Here is a 25,404-nt window from a genome sequence, read left to right on the forward strand (position 1 = left end):
CACCCTTTACCTCACCTACACACACAACATGCACTCCATGCCCTACAAGCATCCTTTAGCTCCCTACTATTCCACAACCATGTTTCCACTTCCATCAGTTTATCTGGCTTTTATCAATTTATCTCCCTTCACCATCATGCACACGCACACAAACACACACACGCTATTGCATAACCCTTGCATGTTTTAATTCTGCATTTGTGGGTCTCAATGAAATGATGACACACACCTCCAAACAACACAAAACTATATATTCTGTATGAGAATACAGCCTTCCTTTCCTCCATATACTTCCCCCGCTTTGATTATGGAACATGTTTTGTGCTGTTGCATCCTCTGGTTATTCCTGTTTTCAGCTCCTAGCAGGATTTTATGCTATTGAAGATGGAGTAGACCTGCAATCAGAATTATATTAGGTGGAAGAGAGGGAGTTCGGAGAAAGGAAGGGAAAGAAAGGAGGGACACAGAGAGATGAAGCATGATGGAATCTGAAATGGTAAGGGGCAGTTTATGTGAGAGGAAAAATTGCAGGCAGAGAGACAGTGTGCAGTGAAGAAGGACAAATCGGGAGATGATCATGGATGGGAGAGTCGGGGAAAAGGCACAGAAACAGATAAAAACATAGCATGTTTCAAAAGAAGCCATGGCGGTTGCTGTAAGTACAGCACCTTGCTAACAGCTGACAATAAAGCGGAAGGCTTTCTTTTCCTAAAGCCTCTTACTGTGCATGGCTGAATGGCCACAAACAATGCAGTGGCTTTTAAGAGCAGCATCTGACATCTATACTCTTTTGGAATGCATGCTGCATGTTTTTTTGTTTTGTTTTTTATTTCTTGCAGAGAACACAAATATTGTCCTCACTAACTCCCCCAGCAGATGCGCATATCTGAACAGGGAGAAACACAAAAGGAATCAGTTAAGCTCTTGATGCTGCCTGTCTAATTGAAACGTGTTTTCTTGTAATTACTATAATTTCTTAGATTTTCAATAGGTTTTTTCTTAGTTGTGTATAATTACTCCTGACTCACGCACCATACCCTGTAAATTTATAGATCCCTGATGGAAATGGGTCTATAATCACTGTAATTTACTAAAAGTGCAATCAACCACAAACACTTAAGAACAGATAATTCAAAGAGTGCTATTCTAAAGTGCAAAGAATTTTATATGATGGTGTATGTTCAGAAGAAACCTTTGTTTGTTTGAGTGACTGTCCTTTCTCAGTAGCAAGGGAGAAAACACAATAAAGTTATTCAACCCAAACTTTTTACGGAGGATGCTGGAGTGAGTTACTTCTTCTAAAAACGACGTCCCTATACAACAAACCTACATTCACAATTATGTTTGACGGAAACACATTTTGTCTCGGATTACGGTTTTGATGTATGACAAATATGTTTCTGATAAAAGTCTATGTAGATTCTGCATAGACAGGAGGTTGGGGAGGATGGATGGCTCAATCGAACATCCTGACTGTGTTACCTACTTAACCTATGTTACTGAAATTATGCAACAACAATAACCAAAACATACTTATTTTATGATCATTTCATAAAGAAAAATATGTAACTTAATAAAATTAACTGAAGTTATGTAATAAACTTACTTGTTTTAACCCAAAATTGTGATCTTTTCCTTATTCTTACCAAGTAGTTTTGTTTCAATTCTCAACACTGACCATGTGTTTTTCCCTTGAAACGTCACTGAGAATGCAGTTTAGTTTGGAAAAGTCATTTTTTAGTAACCAGTTTTGTAACCAAAACCAAGGGGACCAAGGTGAAGGCGATCTTTCCCTAACAGTGTTTCATGTTTCATTTCATTTTTGTACATGGTATTTTTGATGGTCTGATTCAAGTGCCATGCTGTATAATCCCTTTGAATCTTGCTGACTGCAGCTGGAACTGGAGACTTTAATATGATAAAAATTGACAACTGTATGCTTTGCTGTGTCAAGAAAAATACACACACAATCTGAGTCCAATTCCCAAACACTGTGACCCGTGGAGGCCCTGTGCTATGTGTGTGGAAGTATGTATGTTTGTCTAGGTGTGTGTATTTATTATCTGCACAAGTGAAGGATCACAGGATTGGGTGTAGTTGTTTCAACTGTGCATATTTGAATTGATTTTGTCATTGTTAGTAAAAGTTAGCCATTCATTTTGTTCTGTATTGATTAGTCCGTTTGTCACGTATGATATCTGAGACAGATTGGTTTGCATTTTGACCTGAGCTGCCGCATTTCACCTCAATGTTTCAGCATTTTCTAACTTACTGATTGGTTCACGAAGAGGGCTGCAATCGCACGTCGAAGGCTGGTGCTACATTTTTCACTGATTGGAGTCTTAGACAGAGGGCCTATTTACTGCTTCCTTGTGGTTTAATTTTTCATCTCACCTCTTTCTTTTTCTGTTCTGTCTCCTTTTCCTTCTTTTACTGTTGTGTTCTCCTGCCATTTGGTGGTGGGTTGATAACACTGTGGATTTATCTTTACTTATATATTTACATGAGGATGTAGGTGTCCCTCTTTCTCTCTCAGATGTACAAACATATAAGTATACTTGAACACTTGTTTGCCCACTTGCAGGCTGTCATGTTATCTCCCTCTGTCTCATCTCTCTAATAGGGTCAGACGTAGGGTCAAATAGTCTCCCTCCCACTTGGCTCAGCAGGAAATAGAGGAATAAAAGGATTTGATAATTGCGAGGGCAGAGGATGTAATCTGTCTTTAGGGTCAGTTGATCTATTATCTTCAGCTTTGCTTTGATTTTCGGGCACAGCACTCCATGGCTTTCAGTTCCGCAGAAGGCATTTTGTGTCAGAGTTGTGTTTAATAACTTATTTATGAAGCATCCCACATGCTCTCAGCAAGGAGTACAAGTTCTCCTTTGTAAATGAGTGTAATTGATATTAATAATAACATCTCTTAGTTTGCCTCACTAGGCATGCTGTAGATTCAATTTAGCAAGTGAATTCAAGGTACTCATGCATGAGTAAAAGCTTGATTGTTGCCAAAATTGAACCATAACCAAATTGCATAAGATTTTAAACATATGCAGCAATGTATCAATAGGCTATAGCCATGAAGCCCATCCTGACCTGTGCGGGGCTGCTGCAACTGGTTTATAGGCCTTTTAGTGCTTCTTCATTTATCTGATAAATATTATTAAGCTTGCACAACTGATCAAAATTTTACCAAAATCACAATGTAGACTAGGGCAATATTCAAATTGCAGGACGCGCAATATTTGTTAAAGACAAAATATCAGTTAAAATACCATTCTGAATTAAGTATTGTGGTGCTGCAGAGATGCAAACAAATCATATTCTGCAGACTGAAGAATCTTTAGAAAAAATATTTGTTTGGTTCAAATGCATGTAAAAAATCTCTTTTATCAATTTAATATATTTTTCAATAAAAATGTTTTGAAAAAGCATGCAAAACTGATCACTGTGAAGTGTAATTGCAATATCAGTGAAAATAATCAGACATAATTAGATATTTTATCCATATCTTACAGCTCAGCTTAATGTTTCTTGTTACAGTGTGAATGAATGCCTGATGAATTTGTGTGTGAATGGGTGAATGAGCATCTTTAATGTAAAGCGCTTTGAGTACACAAAGACTAGAAAAGTGCAATATTAATGCAGTCAATTTACCATTTATAATTATTTTTATTTAATTATTATCATAAACTGGCCCATGGCCTCCTGTCATTTTGCAAAAGTGTCCCCCCAGGGAAAAGCAAGTCAAGTGTCCTCTCCTGTATAGACTATTAACTCTGATCAAGGAAAGCAAGAAAGGTATATTTCTCAGAAATATCAAAACTGACTTAACAAAAGAGCATATCTAAGGGTTAATTAGTTTGTACTGAATTAATTAAATATGTAATTACTAACTTAATTTCACAGCTGACAGCGTTCCCTTCCAGTATTTCTCCGGCAGGGTGAAATGGTTTTATAATGTAAATTATTTTTAGCATTTAAAGCTAACAAAAAAAAAAAACATTAATTAAAATGATTTAAAATTATGCCAGGTATGTCAAGCCACGGTCAGCTCCCAGAGTTACCTGTAAAACATGAGTGCACAGTGGGGTCAGCTCCTCTGGCTGACAACTTTAGCATATGCTTCGTCCCCTGGAGGCCAGATCAGATGTGTAATTGAGGGCCGTAACAGCTGCTACTCTCCACCATATACAGCTGGTTATTCCCTTCATTGCTCACTCACTCAAACACCAACCCTTCATCCTGTGACACTAATATGACCTGTTTCTTCCTTCCCCCTACTTAATCTTATGTAGTACTGTTTTACGATGTGACTTATAGTGACCTCTAATGCAAAAAAGGTATATTAATACTCCTAGACCAACATGGGCATTCCACTGCTCCAAGGCAGAATTTAAAATAATGAACATCACTGTTGAGTATACCAGCTTAAGTTATTGAATGCAAGTTTGAGCCTTTGACCCAGCTAGGCTGAAAACAGCATAACCACCGAAATGAGATTTACTGTTTAAGAGATACAAATCTTAACATTGAACCCTGTGCAAGTGGATACTGCATTATAATGTATTTATTGATGTGTTATTGTTTACATAGCAAAAAAACAGGATTATAGATTGCAGTGTGTGTTGTTGCTTGTTTTTTTAATTTATTTTTTATTTTAGAATTTTCAATAGTGCTGAGATATTGCTCTGTTCTTGTATTGATATTTTTGAACATGACTGTCAGACTGATAAATAGCTGAATGAATGCAGTCAAGCTGCTGATTTAAAGACTCAATCATTTATTGCATGTGGTTATTGGTTTTGTGGTTGACCATGATCTCTTTTGTGTTTGCCCTGTCTATTGTAAACTCTCTGATCCTTCTGTGCCTGACTCCTCACTTAAAAACAAATTATCAGGAATTGGGGCCCGGGTTAAAATTCACTGTGCATATGCAGCACAATGCATAAGTTCATATTTCAGACAGTGTGTACTATGTACTATGTCTCCGGGAGTGATGTGCAGCATGTGTGTGGTTTTGCAATTTATCCTCATAGAGCAGTTAGTAGGACAACAGTTCATATGATATCTCATGAAACTTATTCACATCAGTTCGTAGAATATCTTACAATATATGAAAGTTCTATTTAGTGTTGTGAAACAGACTTGGTTAGGTTTAGACACTAAGACTACCTGGTAAAATTCTGAAAAAAGATTTTTTTGATTGATTTGAGTTCAAATTAGTACTGCTGTATGTAACTCAAACTCAACCTGGGAAAGACTGAGCTACTCTACCTCCCAGGGAAGGGCTCCCCCACCACTGACCTCCACATCACTGTCAAGAACACGGTGGTTGTCTCCACAGAAACCGCCAAAAACCTTGGCATAACTCTTGACAACCAACTGTCCCTCTCAACAAACATCACCGCCACTACCAGATCTTGCAGATTCTTGCTGCATAACATCAGGAGAATCTGCCCGTTTCTCACTCAGAAGGCAGCTCAGGTCCTGGTCCAGGCACTGGTCATCTCACGCCTGGACTACTGCAACTCCCTCATGGCAGGCCTGACTGCCAAAGCCATCCGACCTTTACAACTCATCCAGAATGCAGCTGCTCGATTGGTCTTCAATCTTCCCAAATTTTCACACACAACACCCCTCCTCCGCTCCCTTCACTGGCTACCGGTGGCTGCGCGGATGCGCTTCAAGACTCTAGCTCTGGCGTACTCTGCTGCTAACGGTTCAGGTCCTACTTACATCCAGGACCTTGTCAAACTCTACACCCCTGCCCGTCCTCTCCGCTCTGCATCAGCCAAACAGCTGGCGACTCCCACCCTGCGTGGGTCAACTCGCCTCAAAACCACTTCCAGACTTTTCTCTGTCTTGGCTCCCAAATGGTGGAACGAGCTCCCTACCGACATCAGGACCTCAGACAGCCTGTACATCTTCCGCTGCAGGCTGAAGACCTATCTCTTCCAACAATATCTCGGTTAAGTCATGGTCACCTAACATATATATTAAAAAAAAAAAAACCCAAAAAAACCTCTTATTCTTTTCTCTTCTTTTCTTCTTTAACATATAGCACTCCTTTAGCGATGACAGTTAGCTCTTAAAGTTATGTACTTACTTGATTCCTATGGTCTATGTCTAGTACCATCAGGTTGAATGCACTTATTGTAAGTCGCTTTGGACAAAAGCGTCTGCTAAATGACATGTAATGTAATGTAATGTAACTGCATGCCGTAGTTATGTACAACGGTGATTGATAGTCATGTACATAAGTCAACAGGAAAGTTAACTTCTGTAAATCTTAAAATAACAATGTCACGAACAGTTTGGTGCCCAGGGTGAAAGTTCTGTTGTTGTTTTTTTGACCCATCCATCCATTCCAACCTCTACCTTAAGTGGACTTTGTATCTCGTTATAATCCATCACCGGACTTCCCCCTTATATATATAAGGGGACTACCAGAGACTACGCAGTACACACTGTCTGATATATAAACTTATGCATTGTACTGCATAAATCCCATCTCATTGGTTATATACACATAACAGTGCATTACTTTTCGTAGGTATGAGTGAAAGGGCCTTGCTTTTGTGTATGATTGACTCTTGTAAAGATATTGCCCATATCTGGTGTCAGGAAGAGTTGACCTGTGGTGTACTTTTCATATAGTGCAGTCCGGGAGAGGCAGTGATGGATGGACAGCTGGACTGAGTTCAGACAGATGAAATAAAGTAGAGGAATCACTTTATATTGGGTCAAAGATTAGTCAACCTGGAGAAGCAGAGCTGGCTTATAGGAACACTTCAGCAGCTTGGTCAGTACACACACAAACACACTTCTCTATCACAGACACACAAGTATGAACACATAATGGTCTGTCTATCTATCCATCTCCATCTGTCCTGCCTTCATACTCTCTCTCACACACACACATACATAACCTTTTAGTCCTCTCATCTGACCTTGCCATAGGCTATTTCAGTTTCTATGGTTTCTGACATTTTAGGGCACGGGTTAATCTTTTAATTCGCCTGGGTTATGCTCTCGTCTGCACTGTTTTCCTCTGCACTGACATGACCTATCATCAGTTGGGCCACTGATCTAAAGCTGGGTATTTTTTTTGTTGCCGCAGTTGTCGTAAAGATGTTTTACAAAGGCCAATAAAAGCCTGTAATCTAAAGATGATTGTCTGTTCTTTTGGCTCATATTATTCTTTTAAAGTTATATCGATATTGCATCAAGATAAGTAAATGGCATTACTTGGAATTACTAGCCAGTGCTTGGATGTGTAAAATATCTAAAGTGTACAGAGTCTTATTAAACATTTTACTATTGTAACCCCAGTGGCTTTTTGCGTAATAGTATTTGTCACATAGTCTCTACTGGGAAGTACTGTATGGGTAGTTGCTTATAAATTGGTATTAGTAAATAGTTATTTCAAACATATAGTAGAATTCATTTTGTGTGGTTAAAGCTCATTGAACATTTGTATATCTGACCCAGTCAGTCATGTTTACAAGTGGGCTATTTATAGTGGTCCAGGCAAAGTAGTATAAAATGAATTACAAAAACAATATACTATGTAAATTGTACAGAATATGCATAATATAGGCTTGTGAACTGAATGTAGATCGGTGTATTAGCCCGTTTCCTTCTGTAACTTGATGGTAGATGGATATTTAATGTGGGTTACGGACATGCATACTTAATATGTGAAATGAAAAACCTCTCCTTTTTCACCCCCTTTGCTACTGCAGAACTCAGTCAGTAAATCAATTAAAGAACACACACACAAACACACACACACGCAAACATACACTGTTTACCTTAGACCTATCAAGGCAGCTTATTCTATTTGTTCCAGCCATTGATCAGTTCATATCTAAATGTCAGGTTGCATATCGTCATATTTGCTGGGGCCGGGTGTATGTACATGATAGTGTATGTATGTGTGTTGTACATTCTTTCTGGGTTGGGTCAGATCAATAAAATGAAAGGCCAACACATACCCACAAAGTCTTGTGTGCTTCTGCGTGTACATACACATAGACACACACAGGAACACACACACACACACACACACACACACATACACACACACACACACACACACACACACACACACACATACACACACACACACGGTTTAAGGATGATGGATGTCTTGCATGTTGGCCCTCTTACCCTTTGCCATCACAACACATACTATCAAAGACTTTCGCTGTCCTAGCATTATATTATGTGTCAGGCAGAAAAGAAAGAGGGGAGACTAGGGGCAGAAGATCTAAAGAGAGCAAAACTTATAGCTGCTGAGAAATGTCTGCTGAAAGGACAAAAAAAGTGAATGACTCCGCTGCTCTTTTTCCCCCTTGTTTTCATCAAAAAAGTGAGTGATCGATCAATAATGTCACTGGTGTGTGTGGTGGGTTGGTGAGCAGGGCGAGACCTTGTCAAGATGAGGTTTGGTGACTTTTGCCGAGTGTGACAGCTCTCTGTTGGTGTGTGTGTATGTGTCAGTGAGAGAGAGATGGACTTCCTCAGATGGGGTTTGCAAAAAGACAATCTTCTTGAGCAATCACTAAAAAGTTCACGGACATAAATTAATACGCACACAATCTGGATTCTTCAATATCTCTCTGTTTCTTGTCCCTACCTCTCTCTGTCTCACCAGCATACAAGCACAAGCGTTATAGACTTTGTAGCTCGCTGATGTGTGACCACGGCTGGATCAGACTAATTAAACAGACAGTAATGGTCGTGATTTAGAGTCATTAGTTGTTGGGAGGAATCACACGGCCCTTTGTTACCCCTCTGACTCATGTCATGGTATGGTCCAGTGCATCCAAGACCAATACTTTATTACATTGCCTTCTGTTTCCTAAAAAAATATCTCTTTTTACACTGTAATGCTGACTATAAAAGTCACAGTTTTTCAACTCTCTCTAGATTTTAAATGGGATGCTGTCACTATAAACAGTTTATTTAGATACAGTGTTTCTCTACAAAGTCTTGTTTGTATGTTTGAAAATTCAGCTCTCAACTTTATTTTTATAACAGAATCATGCACCCTAAAATGTTTCACACAGCAAGATTAAAACAGTACAGACAAAACATGTTAAACCAAAATAGACAACAAAAATATACTTTTTGCAAGACTAAAAATAACAATAATTACATGTTCAAAATAAATCAAAGAAACTAGTTTTAAAATATATGTTTTCAGGTTTCTTCTCAAAATGTCAGAGGTTGGAGTCCCTCATTCAGGATACATATTAACTAACTATGATATACTAAAAGAATATATTCAAGTTTGCTTGAATATATTAAATATATTAAAGCTGCTTGTTAATTTAACTAACGAACTAAAATAAAAATGATCCAGGTATTATAATTTTATCTTCCTCTGGCTTCAGCTTCATCCGCTCAGTGTGAGCCTCAAATATTTACACTTTTCACACTTTTGCTTTCTTCTCTGCCATGAGCTGCAGAGCAGAATGAGGTCAACCAAACAGCTCATACCAAAATGTGTTTCACCACTTAAGACATAGCTGTCATATCCCACATGTTTACATACATACATGCATGTGTCTGGACATGTAATGCTGGTATCATGTAATCTATTTTCATAATGATGCACACATATACATTGTTTGTAACTGTTTATTCATATAGCATGGCAGTGGAAGAACAAACACAGTGCTTGAGATTAGCACTTTTTGCAACTAATGTGCTAACAGACTGCATGCCAATGAAGTCCCTGTTTGTGCATGTGTGATTGTATCTGTTTGTTTCTGCCTGTTTGCACGCCATCAATCAGCGCTCAGTGATCCTCTGCCAAGTATGGAAATCCATAAAGCCAAGCAGTGTCATAATGGACCGCCCTCTGCTTAACATCGCCTCCCTTTAACTCACAAATATGCATACACATACACACGCGCACATACACTCAAACATAAAGAAACACACAATCAAAAATGCATAAGGCACACTGTGCAAATAGCATGAGTGCGATAAGTGACATTAAGCCTAAATGGCAGCGTTGACATGCAGCAGTTATGATGTATCGGGGAGAAAATGCCTCAGTTAGCATGCACTAAATGCTCAATTCATTAACAGGGAGGGTGAAAGAAGAGGAGCGTGAATAGGAGAGATGGGAATGACGAAAATTGAGTGAGAGTCTGAGAACTTCCATGCTTTGTATAGATGTGGTAACGATTTAATGCATTTTTCAGAGTTCTGAGACATGCAAGTTAGACATGGGGGAAAGAGTTCATGGTTATTTCAGATGTGTATATGAGAGAGCAAGGGATTGAAAGAGAAGGGTGCAAAGAGGTTGTATACTGTAGCTCACTGATTAATGAAAGGGAGTGTTGAGGTTAAATTGAGGTGTATACAATTGTCAACAGCCTTAAAATAGAAAAAAGAAGTCCTTTGTGATTTCTCACTCAATCCTCATAAACTACTAGTTTCTGTATCGTAAAGTTAAGTGCTATTATCTCATCAATAGGTAATCCAATAAAGGAAGACATCACTACATCAAACAAAATAAACTTTTTCTCTCCCTCTTTTGAGTCAAAGCTCAAGGTCTTTAACCTGATGCTGCCAGATGGTTTGTTCCACAGAACCATCTGAGAAGGCGTCATTGGAAACTGTTTGGAATAGGGCAGAAACTTTCTTAATTTAATGAAGAATTAATCTCCAGTTATGAATAGAACTGATGCCTATAGCAGCACCTATGCTAACTTCTTTAGGAGCTGTTGCCATTGTTGTTAAAATATCCCACGATTCTTGTATGATATTGTAATATAATGAGAAACCAGCTGCTGTGCAAGGTAATAAGGTCATTGTGACCTCACAAAATACATGTTTGGTTATAACTCAAGAAGTAATTATCTAATTATAACATTTTACACACATTTATAATAGGAGCAAATAATGATGTGGTGACCTTTTGTACTCAAAAGGTCAAAGGTCAACTTCACTGTTATATCATAGTGTCCTGCAAAAACACTTTTCCGTTCATTATTCAAGACTGAATAACTGTGACCAAATTTCACATTTGGTCGGATGTTGAATTGGACCTTGAAACTGTGGTGATCATATAGATCTTCTGTGTTGCTGGTTTAAAGATGTGTGACGATCCAGGTTACCCCCCCCCCCCCCCCCCCCCCCCCACACAAAATACACTTAATACCTTTTATTTAATGCCTTCAAGGTATTGGAGTCTGGATTGACATGTATGTAAACTGCAACTCGACTGGTTGTAGGAGACAAATATTCACAAAGCTGTAATTCTAGTTCCATCAGCTTCTCGTCTATGTGTCTCCCTTGCTCTTTCATCCATGCCCACTCTGTTCCCATCCCTCTGATGTTCTGTTTTCTCTGTCTATTTCTGTTCTATCTTAAAGCATTTAGGTGGACGCTTTGAGATGATGACAGTAATCATTTCCCCCCACCTAAAGACCCAGACACTGACACCTGATCCTCTTACACACATATGCAGACATTAATAAACAATTTATAGCAATCAAACAACAGGCTCTGATAGATCAGGTTGATTATTTTTAGTGTGGAAATGGATGCATAACCGCAAAGTACAGCACAGATACAATGACTAATCTTTCTGCAAATAATGCAGCAGTGGCTGGACTGTGACAGAAAGCAGTGGTAGAAATGGATCAGTCCAAGTCCACACGCTTGTGTTTTTAAATGGGTTTTTGTATGTGTGTCTGTACTTTCACAGCTTGTGCTTGTGTGTTTACTTGGAAGCTTGAACATTCCTGGTTTGGAGGCTGGGATGTAGGCTATTTGCTTGATTTGATCACAAATAGTGCATGAAATTAAATTACACAACTAATTTTCAATTTACAGCACTTTATTCAATAGCAACACCCACTCTCCCTCTTCAAGCATCCCCCACAATGTACTTACGCAATAACTGCTTTTGCATTCATATTTCTTACCCTCTCACACACAGAAACACAAAAGTCATATACATTGAAATACCGGACACTATCAAGCACATTGCAGAACAAACAGTCATTCTGTGTTCGACTGTCTCCAGAGTAGGGGTGGAAATTGATTAAATTATATTGAAACCAAGGCCTGTACAGTGTGGCCAATGTCATGCCTGAACTTCTAAAAAGAGAAATAAAGGGACTGAGCGACTGAGCAAGAGGCCGCGGGATAAGAATAAATCTGGCTTAGCAAAATAAAGAGAGACGCTGAGCTGACAGATGCCTAGCTCAGGGATAGTTTTTAGGTTAGCAGCATGGCTATCGCTAGCAGGCTGGCTACTGTCCAATTCAAGAACAAGTAAAAAGTCACAATTTGAACCTCGAACCTCAGCGCTGTGATTCCGTCGTTTGCTTCTATTTTGTTTACTTAAGCTTTTTTTTTAGTTGCTTCTTAGCAAAATGCTCTCTGGCAAGCTTTTATTGTGAAAAAGGTGAAGCTGAAATGCGCTGCCGTTCATAATGTGCAGTACTCAGACTATGGAGCCTCTGTCTTATTACTTCATTATCTTAATAACTATAGATGCAACTCAAAATCACTTGCTTTGTGACGCAAATTCATTTTCCCAGGAAGGACAGGAAAAGCGAGGCAATCTATACATTAATTGCATCATTACTCCGTAACCTTTACATTGTCCAATACACATTTACTTTATAATGATGAGTTAAAGCAAAAACTTGTCCAATGCCACTTTGAGCACATGTTGCAAAGAAAGATGTGAGAGCATAATGGTGTTTCCACCCTCATTTGAAATGATCATTTTACAGTTATAATAAGCAGCCATATTGTCATCTTCCCTCATAAAATGAAATGAAAGTTTCTTCCTTTCCACCATGACTCTCTCTGGTTGCATGTTTCCATCTGCATAGATGCATGAGTTTAACATCATTTCTTGCAATGCACAATAATGCTGGCATTGATAAAAGGATTTGAGAAGCTCTTAGCCATATAATGGATTAGACAATGTGGAACCATCTCGATTCCCATTCATTCCCAAGAATGGTGTGTGTGTGTGTGTGTGTGTGTGCGTGCGTGTGTGTGCGTGTATGAGGGGCATTTTATGCCAGCACACTATACTAAAACGCGTGTACAGCGCCTATGCGATGACATCAAACGTCTAACGTGCGCGTGTAAATTCCATTCACTTTCAATGGACAGACAGGCGTCACGTAGGCGTCACGCAGACGCTGTACACGCGTTGTTGCACATACGCCTACGTGACGGCTGCGTGACGGGTGAACTACGCCTCAAATACGTGACATGAAGACCCGCGTGACTGTTAAGTACAATTCTACATAGGCATACAGACACGCGTATTGCGAGTACACCAGATAACATGGGTGACGGGTGAAAAGTGCCACTAGCAAACGTAGTGGACGCCTGTGTGTGTGTGTAACGCGTGTAAGCCTATAACAGTTCAGCTGTTACACAGAGTCTCAGCTTCATATGGTATTGTTTATAAGAAAGCACAACTTATAGATGAAGAGAAAGACTAGCTCGTACTTACCAGATAAACTTAACGTTTTTCCGGCCAAAACCGGAGGCTTAATTAGCCTGTTTTAGGAGTGAAAGTCAGCAAAATGCAGCTTAAACAAAATGTTTTACCTCATTAGTTAACTACGAATGTCTGTAAAACATAATGGGACTGTGCATAAGTGCCGAATTGGGTTAAACAGTGTAGATATAAGGTCCGATGGAATCATATTGTGAACGGACTGCTGTCCACATGGCTACTGAATATTCATTAGATAGGTCCGCATGGCTACTTAATATTCAGGGGTGACAGCGATTACGGCTTCTGCAGGCAGGTAAACCTACCTAATTACAGCTGGTGCGTAATGAACTGTGTGTCCGCGCGCGAAGCTGGGAACTGGCTGTGAGCGTTGCACTTTACTATTAGCCTACTATTTTTAAGTAGCTGAAATTATTTTAATTATCCCTTTCACCCTTGCTATCATTAAATATCAATTCGATATCATTCAAACCTAGAGAGAGAGAGAGAGAGAGAGAGAGAGAGAGATTTCGTTAACAAGAAAATAAAAACTGGCCTGAAAATAATAGAAATATCCTGACAGCTCTGTGGGGGCTTGGAGTTCATCTGTAAGTTGTGCTTTCTTATAAACAATACCATATGAAGCTGAGACTCTGTGTAACAGCTGAACTGTTACACAGAGTAACACACTGTTAACGTACACGCGTTACACACACACACAGGCGTCCACTACGTTCGCTAGTGGCACTTTTCACCCGTCACCCATGTTATCTGGTGTACTCGCAATACGCGTGTCTGTAAGCACGCCTATTAATCAGACTTTATGCTGGCACAGGCGACGCATTCTAGGCGTTTAAGTATAGTGTGCTGGCATAAAATACCCCTCATAGTGCGTGTGTATGTGTGTGTGTGTGTGTGTGTGTGTGTGTGTGTGCGTGTGTGCGTGTGCATGTGTGTGATTGTGTGCCTGTGTGTTCTAATGTATGCATGTAAAGTGTCTTTAAAATATTGTTGAATCTGCCCTGCTTTTGTGAAGTCAGTCCTTGGTATGAGCAGCAGACCTTGACTGCATGTTAGCCAACAGAAGCCATTTGCCAGAACCATTGATTTTCTCTTTGTTGGACTCCTTGAGAAGTGACATGTGGACGGAGGTCATACAAGATCAAAATGGTGTTTGGCCACTCACACACACAGAGCACATGTGAGTTTGGAAGGAATGTGGTATGATGTTGCAGCTTATGTCCCTCTGTCTGCTTTCGGACTTCAGGAACAGGCTTACTTATATTGACACTGAGTGATTTGATTCGTCTCACACCAAAGAGCTGGTATTTGTTTGATCTTCTGACTTCAGAGAGAAAACTGAGAAGAAATTAAACTTTTGTAGAGGCGGTCATAGAGGTCAGAAGGATCTCTGTGGTAGCATTAACGGATGTCTGAGTGACTCCTACCTGCCATGTTGCCATTGAGTTGTTAAAAAGGCTGTGGTAGTTTGTTAGTTTGTGTGGTCAAATATGCATGCACACACAAACAAGGGGCTTTTGGATGTTAGCAGCAGTATTTGTTGTAGCTGTGTTTTGTACTTGTGTGTGTGTGTGGTGAAAGAGAGAGAAACAGTGTATTGAACAGTTCCAACCCCTGAGGAGTCACGTCTAGTGTTAGGAGTCTGCCCTTTCGCTAATTAGCTTGAAACATCTGTCCAGACGGCTGCCAGAGGGAAGTTATAATGGGAGAAGTGGAAACACTTGCATCCACCACACTTGCATACAAGCAAACAACATCAGCATATACATATTTGCATTACTTTACATACCCAATTGCATTCAGAAATTAAAGCATGCATATACAATTTTGCATTTCCCATGTTTGAAAAGTTAGTTCTGCTCATAGTTCTGTGTAAATATCATCTAAATCCTTAATGAGCACCAAGGGAAGGGGAAAGGGAGAGGGACTGAACGATAGAAAGACAAACCGACAGAGAAATGGAGAACAGAAGGACAGCATGCCAAACCTCTGTCCTTTCTTCCCCCCCCCCCCACCCCCCCCACCCCCTTCTTCAGTGCTTCAGTGTTTTTTTCTGTTTTTTTGCAGTGCTCCAATAGATAGAGACAGAAACAGTATGAGAGAACAGAAAAGATTAATAACATTCAGTATTCTAGTGATTCTCATTGTTTAGTTTTCAGCTATGTTCCAAAGTAATGTGTGAAGGAGTAGGTAGTTGAACAGAGTTGCTGTCAGAAAAGAAGAATTAAGGCAAAAATCGAGTTCTGCATCCCTCTCCATCATTCTCCTCCGTGCCTTACTACTTGCTTGTATGGCAACCATGTTTCCTGTACAAAGTGTTTTACGGCAGCCGTCGATGTTACAATGATGAAGTTTTATGGAGACTCTGTGGAAGATTAAACCACTATTAGCCACGCTCCGTCAGCTCACTCCAGCTGTTGCCTTTTGTTTACGACTAAAATGTGTTTTATGACACACAGTGCTATAGTCACCTAAACAATTATAGCAAATGATATACGAGTCGCACTGTATTTTTACACCAGTAGTGTGTGTGGGTAAGGGTAGGGTGGGTGGGGTGAGGGGTGGGGGTGGACAGAGAGAAAATGAAAGGAGCGTGTGCAGTCACAGAGTGAGAAGTGAGCAATTAAAGGAGAGCAGAGATGATGGGATGAGAGGTGAAGCAGGAGCGATGATAAGAGATCAGAATTAAAGGGTCTGGTGGGATTGGGAGGAAAGAAAATGAGAAACGAAAGAAGTGATGCAAAAACAAGTGTTTCTGACAGAAGAAAGTCAAAATCAAGGTTGAACCCTCATTCAAAAGTAAATGGCACAGATGGAGTGATACACCTTGAAATAGTTTTGTAGGATAAAAGACGAGATAAAAACGAAAAGAGGGGATCATAAATGACAGCACTATTCAGTTTGAGTTAGCAGAGAAAAAGAACCGGGGAGCAACACAAAAACATCTATTTTCTGCTTCTGTACTCTTTGTAGGTCCTTAATGACACAGCCATTTATTCTTTACAAATGTTACCTCAAGCTATCCTTTAGTGATGCTCTACTTACTTAGTGTTATGTGTCCAGTTTTACACCTCTGCCCATTTGGGCAAAGGAAACACACTAAATGCATTTCCACTGGTAAATGAAACTGAATCACTTTCCAGCTGTGTGAGAGAAGGATGTTACTGTCAGAAATAGTTCTCAAGAAGCAGCAGTTCTCTTAATGTTTGCATCACTTATGCATTTGAAAAAGGCTCACATTGTAATTTTAACTTCAGTACACAGTTCACAAATAAAGGGGCAAATTCCTTTGTTTAAACTGACTTTGTCACTCTTTATACTATTTCACCAGAATTCCTGTTTTGCTCCCTCCATAATTATTATGGCCACCAAATGTCACTGCTTGTACAAATGATGTATTGAGGAAAGTCTCTTTATAAAGGGAACTATAATATTATGATGTAATGTTCAAAATGTATGCTCAAATGTACTGTACTGTAACTGTGTCTGTAACTCCAAATGTATTTTTCCTTGTGTGTGCAGTTGCTCTCTCTATCATCCGGGCAGCACCATTTCAAAGTGTCCTTGCTGCAGCGTTTAACAATTGTCTAGTTACTGGTTAAGAGTTGACACATATAAATATTTAACTTATATCATTAAGAATTCATGGGAAAGGTTTTTGTTTTCCCTGTGCCAAAACATGCTATTTTGAGGCAGTGTATTTTGTGTCGAGACAGAGAGGGGGAGAGTGAAGTTCAGTCTACTCAGAAGTCTGTCTAATCTGTGTAAATTACTGAGAAAAGCTCTAATGTGGAGATTCAAGTTTGTGTTTGTGAGTATTCAGTAACACACAAGAAAGATTTGCCATATTTGCATGTGTTTGAAAAATACTTTTTGACTGATACCTTGAGCACCTTCGATGCAAGTTTTCTCAAATCACTTATGCCGAGCTTCACACCGGGTTTCAGGCATGCACATTTCCATAATGTTCTTTTCCATAATATTCACACTTCAACTACTATGAATGACATTATCTGAGACAGAAAATACATTACATGCAACAATAAGAAATTACCTTTTTCTTTAAAACTTTTCTACTAGCAGTCATATATATAAAGCTTGCTTATTTCTACCAAATCAGTGGCATTTTTTTTTCTTCTTAATTCTAACTGTGATGGTGTGTTTCATTGTGTTGCAGGTGGTGGAGACCAATCTTGTGGCCTTCGATTGTCACTGGATCCTGATTAATGAGGTGAGTGTCAGGGAAATGATTTATGCATCCCGTCCTGGGTGTGCCTTCAGTTCACCTTATTGTTTCAGTTATCCTGGGGATATTTATGGTTTTAGATCCAGAGCCACTCTAATATCTTCATTGTCTTGGGTGTTCGGAGGAGAATAGAGGAGAGCTTAAAAAGTTGTTGACTTCTTTTGTTTCACATCAGTTCATCCAATAACACACAGAACGTGATGACCAAGGACAATTTCAGTTTATTTTGAGTGTACTTCAGCTTTTGTGCATGACAGGCAAAAAGTAAAGGTCTAATATATTTTATCCTTACCACTTATTGGAGATAGAGCCACTGTATATACACACACAATTGCTAGAGAAAAAGTGACCTTGGAAGAATTCCTTAGGATGAGCATATATTTCAGTTTAAAATCAGTATAACTACTTAAATATTTAGGCCTTTTTGGATTAACGAGAGCAGACAAGCAGCTGACAAATCACAAAGTCACTCTCCTGTCCCTCAGAGTGTACAGCTTTAGTCCTGAGAGTTTATTTGAGTCCATGTTTACGATCACTGATCAGAGTGACTATTGGTCATAAGAGAAACATAATTAAACTTTAATATTGGCTGTACTTTCATATTAATTTTGAATAAGAAGCCATCCTTGATCTTGCGTCATGTGATATGCCTAATGCAAAACTGTGTGTGTGTGTGTGTGTGTGTGTGTGTGTGTGTGTGGACTGCCAGCAAATGCACTGTGTCTTGGTAGCCTTGGGCTTTACAGTGAACTGGCAGGACACAACAGGGGGTCCATGCTGCCACACATTCACACACACACACACACACACACACACAAACACACACATGGGCAAGGGCAAGGGTGCAAACACAACCATATACACAACCAAGCAGATGTATTTGGAGAAGAGCAAAAAAACAACTTTTACTCTAGGAGCAATGGCAGACCTAACTTGGTAAAAAAAACAACAAAAGATACTCCGATGCCTCAGTATACTGTAGTGTCTCTCGCTCTCTGTTCTATTTTGAAGTCGTAGCCTGTAATGCTGCCACAAGCTGCAAGGCTCAGCAGTCCTATTACTTGCTCAGTTATGCAAAGAAAGTATTTCTGTTTGAATCAAATGTTAGTATGCATGACATCCATTAATGCTGCAGGGACAGCCAATCATTATTTTCTGATGTTCGCTTTTAGAATGTCAGTCTTGCTACATGAGGGTTTATTTTATTTTTTCCTATTTGATATGGATGAGAGGCTGCAGTAACATTGTCACAATCCCCGCAAGTACCTCAGACAACCTCTCAGTATTGTTTTTGCATTTTCTCAAATGCTAATGCTTCAGGGGAGTGAGGGAAAAGAATGAGACTCGCCCCTGCACTTTAATGAAGATGGCAGGCTTATCAGAGGTGTAAAAAAAAGTGGATAAATATGTTCAAAACAACCACTCTGTATTTGTTACTGGCTTCATAGAAGGACTGTTATGCCACTTTAATGCGTCTCCTCTGCTAATTGAAATAAATGGCATACTATAATGTGCGTTTCATAATGTAACACAGGAGACTTTACCGCTCATATGCTCTTACACTTTCCTGACAGACTGTCTTTGCACACAGGCAGATGGCAATGTCAAGCAGCCTACTGAGCAGTCCATCATTACTGGACTGCCTGGTAGGCTAAAAATCTTATCTAGCTGTCTAATAGACTGCTTTGCATCCTGTCAAGCATCTGGTATTGTCTCACACTCTTCAGGCCTCCTGGCAGCAGCCAGCCCTTTGCTTAGCTTTCTGGGAGGCTTAACATGTCATTCAGCAGCCTGTGTGTATGTCTAGCAGCATGCAGCCTGTAACACTTTGTACCTGCTGCCTTTGAGGAATCAATGGTGAAATGCATTCTGGCAAGACAATGCTCCCTCACTTGTTAAAGGGACAGTTCACCCTTCAAAATCAAGATATCCGCCATAGGGATGTCTGCCGTCTCCCAAATATAATCTAGACGGCACAGGGACTATTTTCCTTCCACTTCACTACTGTTTTCCTTCCTGCATGAAACTGCTCACAAAAAGATCTGTGGATTATCTTGAGTAACCAGGTCATGATTTCTGCAAAGAGACATTGCTGTTGAGTTTAAACTGTTGTTTTTTTTTAGCTTTGAGCACCACAAGTGAAGTGCAGACTAGTTCAATAATATTTAAAGGAAGGCAAAAATCTCTATGGCTGATATCTGCAATACAAAATATGCATTTTTGATTTTGTGGTGAACTCTCCCTTTAATCATTTAGTAATGACAGAATGTTTCCTGGCCGTAAAAAAAAATGTTAAAGTGTTAAAGTGCCAGGTAAAAATGTGCAATGCATACAAAATTAAGCTTTGATTGCTTCGTTTTCTAACTTCACACATTCACAGATTAGACCGTCAAATGGTTTTAGTTGTTTTAGACTTAAAACAGAATGAAGACTGGCTTGTGGCTGCCATGTAATACGGTCTGGTAATCACTTGCAGTTGGGTCATTGCAAAAAGAGAGCTTTAGGCCACATGACCACTACTATCCATGGAACGATAATCTCTCTGGGACAGAGAGAAGCTGCAAGTGTGAATGTTAGTGTTGTTAAAGTTATAAAGTCAAATCAGTTAGTATATCTCTTTACACTTATAGTTTCCAATGTCCCACTGTCTTGATTTGTACATTACTTCACCCCTTTTACACTAAAGTGGTGACAACTCTCAAGCTTTTGGCTCTGTCTAACGCTCTCTTGCTTCCTCAAACAAATGTCACGCCACAGTTTATGTTGTCACTTAAAATACAGCGAGAACCGGTCAGGCAAAGTGAGTATGATGGGAGGGGACCACTGGGTCACAGGCAGAACAGAAAGGCTAAACTCTCTTATTTTTCTTTCCTCTTGTGCTGTCTGTACTTATGGCACTCTTTGGAAATGTAGACAGTTGGCATTTAGACACCTCCATCCATATTTCATTACCCAACATATATTCACTTTAATATAGTTATTTTAGTTGCCAAGTTGAGATTTGAGATTTAAGTGTGATGTGCAAACATGCAAAATCACTTCTATGTTGGCCAATTGAAATGAGATAGCTAGTAACTGATAATATTGTTTTCACTATAATATTTAAAGTTACATTGTCAATATAGTTTTGAGAGTTAAGAAAATGCAGGAATGAGACCTTTAAACTGGAAATAAAATGGGAAAAAAAACCTGACTCCTTTGTCTCAAAGTCAATCGATTATCTGAGCGGGTTTTTGGTTAGAGGCCTGAAATTTGGTCTGGGTAACACAAGCTAAAGATTATTGAGAAAATACAAGTAAATACCAAACTTGTGACTTTTTCGAGATTTTACACATCTTAAAAAATGGTGGTTGCTAACAAGTGGCTAAATGAGACCACAGGTTGTTGGGGGCATTAAACGTCATTGTTATCTTAGTGGAGGTGACACTGAAGTCCTGCAACTGTGGTGTAGTTAATCTAAATCATAAAAGTGTGTTCATTTGTGGAAATGATCTTGCTAGACAAAATATGTAATCGTCATAAACTTTGTTCGTCACTTATTTTAGTTTATTTTCTGCAATAATCTAAAATACCATTGACGTTTAGATTTTGGAATCATGTGCTGACTTCCGGGCTGGCTACAAAAATACGTCATCCCTGCAGCACTCTATAGGGAAAATAGAGGTGAATATTTGTACCATAAAGAGGAGAAGCAAAGAAGAGAGTGAAGTCAACTTCGATGAACTTTTCCAGGGTACACTGGCTTTGAGTGCTATTCCATTTACTTAATGTAATCTGTTATCAGGATTTCTACTTTTCACAACAGTAAGTGACCCCATTCAACCATAAACTGTCATTCTACGTTGCTGAATTGTTCTCAAAAATCTGAGTGAACAAGAGTTTACCTGTGCACAAACTGTGAAACATTTTTAGATTATATTTAGAAAATAACAATCACTTTATTCAGACACAGAAAGTTTCTTCCATGACTGTGTTTTTCAGTCTGATTTGCTTGAAGCGAAAAATATCTATTAGCATCATTGCTGGTGTGGTTCTGGACAAACTGAACAATGGGATGGTTATAGATAAAACAAGTGCAAGAAGTCAGATTACAAATTTCTGTTTATGCTAAGCCGGTTAAGGCATTCATGAGGAAGCCATGCATGATGGGGCTCCATCCTTTCCTATCTGTATCCCTCCCTCTTGCATCTTTCTTTTCAATCTAAACTGCACTAAAAATCAAAAATGCCCTCAAATTATTTAAAGAAAAGCCTCAGACCACTCTTTTTCACATTACAATGTCCTCATTCAGCTTATCAAGATTGAAATTTAGTCACAGACTGTTCAGATGTAGACACAATATTCCCACCATGGGCTATGTGAAGTCCTCTCGCAGAGTGTTTAAAATGTATGAGCGGCGACAATATTTTGTCATACGTAATGTCCTCTGGTACTGGTTCTTTGGAGAATGAATATTCCTATGTGTAAAAGTGCTCTCCCTCCCTGTGGTTTATTATGGATGAGGGGGTACTGTATGGTTGTCATAACTCTGCTTTATCTACAGCCAGCAGTCAGACAGCCCCACTGAGGGGGAGTTCACAGTTCATAATTGATCATCCTTCCTCTCGCTATCTCCTTCGTTCTGCTCAGGCTGAGGGGATGAGGATGAGGATGAGGAGGAGTAGAAATAATAAGGGACACTCATGGCTTCTCTTTTTCTCTGTCTTTCCCTCAAGTTTGGAGGATAACTCCACTATTGACCTTACCCGTTCTGAATCTCTTCATGGTCTTTCATTTTCTGTCATGCTATCATTCTTGATCTCCTCTATTGCCATTTTGTCATTATTCTCTTTCTTTCCACTCATTCTGGCCTTTTTGTCTGTCAAGGGAACAAGTGCATGGTAATGAGATGAGACGAGATTAGGCTTTTCTGTCATTTTGGCTCTTAACATATCACCGCATGATATTCTGTGAAAGCCATGTAACTGAGATTTTGGGGATGTTCATGCTCCGAATATGATTGAAGGATTATGTCGTCTTCTGAGGTTTAAGGACATTCTACAAATTTTGGATAAAACTCTGTCAAAACCAATCATACAAACTCCAGAAATGTATGATGGTCAGTGTAATTTATTGCTCTTGTAAACATGTTGAAAATACAAAGTTACTTATGAATTATAGGCTTAGCAAGGTCTTAGGAAAGTTAAAGAACATTGTTATTCACAGCTGCAGTGCTTGCAGGAGGAGAACGAGTCAACAGTTGTCCAAACGTTGTGCACAGCTGGAAATTGCCCTGAATGACTGAAGCCATCTAAGACTACTGTTGTTGCTCAGCAGCTCTCCTGGAGCTGTAGGATATTGTCTGTGTCTTGTTTAAGGCAAGTGGGACACTTTTATCTTCTTTTTGTTTTCACTGTTTATTTGAAAGCTGTTTTTTAAGAGCTGTGGACTAGAATCACAAGTTTTATGACTTTAGACTCAACTTGACAAAATCAAAAAAGGACTAAAAATAACTCTGCATAGACATTGACACCAGTGACCAATGATTTTACTTGGACTTGAGCCTTTTGACTTAAACAATATTGAGACCTTCCAAAGTGCATTGTCGCAATTATTTTTTATGAATAAGTTTAGTTACAGTTGTTATAACAGACTTGTTTTAACAATCAAATAAAAATTGTGGAAGATGATTATGATAATGTTTTTTGTAAATGTAATATATAAGTACCATGTTGTTTAAATGGCAATGCATTTAGTGAAGAGGGCATTATGAAGACTTGAAACTTAAAGTTCAAGAGTTTTAACTTGACTTCGGACTTAAGTGCAAAGACTTACTTATTTATGACTTGCAAATCAATTCATTCTCCACCATCTTTCTATACCAACCTTTGCTCTCTCCCTAGCCTCCATCTGTATTAGTATTGAAGGATGAAACAACACTGAAGTCTGGGTGTATTTCAACTCCTAATAGATAAAGATCACCAAGCCCAGAGTAACCACTGGACTCATTTACAACTTACGCCATCTTCAGACTCTTTCCTTTTGTTGTTTAGGCAGTATTCCACTCAGGGCAACTCCTATGCTTCCACCCCTTCCACTCGTCTATGTGCCCTTTCTTCTGTTCCTGTTTTTAAGGACATTAATAAAAGTCATGGGGGGGGGGGCACAGAAATGTGAGGGTGATAAAGAAGAGTCAGAGCCAGAGGAGATATTTTTGGGCTGTTGTGGAAAATTGCTAAAGGTGAGGGAGAGAGATGAGAGGCCAAATGAAACAAGATGCCTCTTGCAGATTTGTTTTGTTTTGTTTTTCACAACTGTGAACTTCTGAGTACTAGCAAAACAGAGGGATTTAGTGTTCTCATAGAAAAGGAGAGAACAGGGAGGAGCTGCGAGCATGATAAAAGAACTAGGAGGAGCAGAAAAGGTTGAAGAATAAATAAAAAGCAGCTTTTTCTCCCCTCATCTGCAGATAAGAAGAGAGACGGAAGGATTTGGTGCCTCCAAGGGAAAACGTAGAGAGAGGGGAGAAAGGGCGGAGGACAAAGTATAGGGGTCAGGGAAGAAGTGCCAAGAACAATTGAGGATGAGGGATGTGTTTTTGCTTTTGACTCTCATCTTCAAGTAAAACATTAAAGACAGGGATTTGATGCCCTCAGGGGAGCGGAGAGAAGGGGAGAAAGGTGATGGGTGGAGGTTGCCTCCACGCCTGCAGACTGAAACTTCAAGTTTATGGAGTAAACAACTCATGATTCACTCCATATATGAGCTGCAGGCCATTTTGAGGGTCACTACTTACCCAAAGCTTTGGGTTACAGGTAGTTGGACTTGGTGCACAGATTTGAGGGCATCTAAACCATCCTCAGGACTGGAAGATTTTTTGCGGCTCGAAAGAGGGTTTTGATTGATGAGAATGGATTAACAAGAATGCTACCTTTGCTCAAATGCTCATTAGGACTAAATGATTGAATATGTCATTGACAACCAGGCGGACATGATGCTTAGTGAGTGTTATGATAGATTTTCTCCAGCTGTTAATAAGTCAATCAGCCATTTTTCTACCGTACGAGGCAAGTAACAGGTTCCCAATTCTAAAGTGATGTATTAATATTAGCATGCCATATGTGTGAGAAGTAATAGAGATGTGGTTGAAAATATGTGTGATCCTTTACAAACCCAAAAAACGTAAAAAAAAAAATAAAAAATAGATAAATAAAAAAAATAAAAACAGTTGAGTAAGTGGTAAATTTTTTCTTGGTCTCAAAGAAACTTGAACAAGTCTTTTCATACAAATGTTTGAAAATCTCAGAAGTGGTCTATTAACAAATGAGATATTTCACCTTGTGCTGACTTTGTACTTTTACCACTGAATGGGAATAGAACATGTGTATCTCTGTACATTTTGTTCAAGGTGTAACCCATCACGTAAGAATAGGGTCTGTTATAATAGTAGTGTGCCATAATGGATTTAGTCAGTGTGAAGAGGAAGTAACTTTAGAATATGGAACCTGTGTGGGTTATCAAGTGCCAAACTACTTGTGAATTGGTTATGAGCAAGACCACACTTAAGACAGGCTCTTCTCATGAGCAGTTAGAATGCTTTCCTACTAAAGCAATGCAATGAAATCTCGTAGCTCATTGTGTCCAGTGATGTAGCATAAAA

The 25,404-nt window shown here is 39.2% G+C and overlaps 1 protein-coding gene across 2 annotated transcripts in view; it reads left to right on the forward strand.

Moving 5' to 3' along the window:
* Positions 1-25,404, forward strand: part of grid2 (glutamate receptor, ionotropic, delta 2) — a 522,539-nt gene that overhangs the window by 320,400 nt on the left and 176,735 nt on the right. For both annotated transcript variants that reach the window (XM_059338134.1, XM_059338135.1), the window contains exon 5: positions 17,697-17,750. In XM_059338134.1, coding sequence (XP_059194117.1) covers positions 17,697-17,750 — 54 coding nt within the window. The remainder of the gene's footprint in view (positions 1-17,696; positions 17,751-25,404) is intronic.

Source organism: Centropristis striata, chromosome 7, assembly GCF_030273125.1.
Source record: "Centropristis striata isolate RG_2023a ecotype Rhode Island chromosome 7, C.striata_1.0, whole genome shotgun sequence".
Classification (NCBI taxonomy): domain Eukaryota; kingdom Metazoa; phylum Chordata; class Actinopteri; order Perciformes; family Serranidae; genus Centropristis; species Centropristis striata.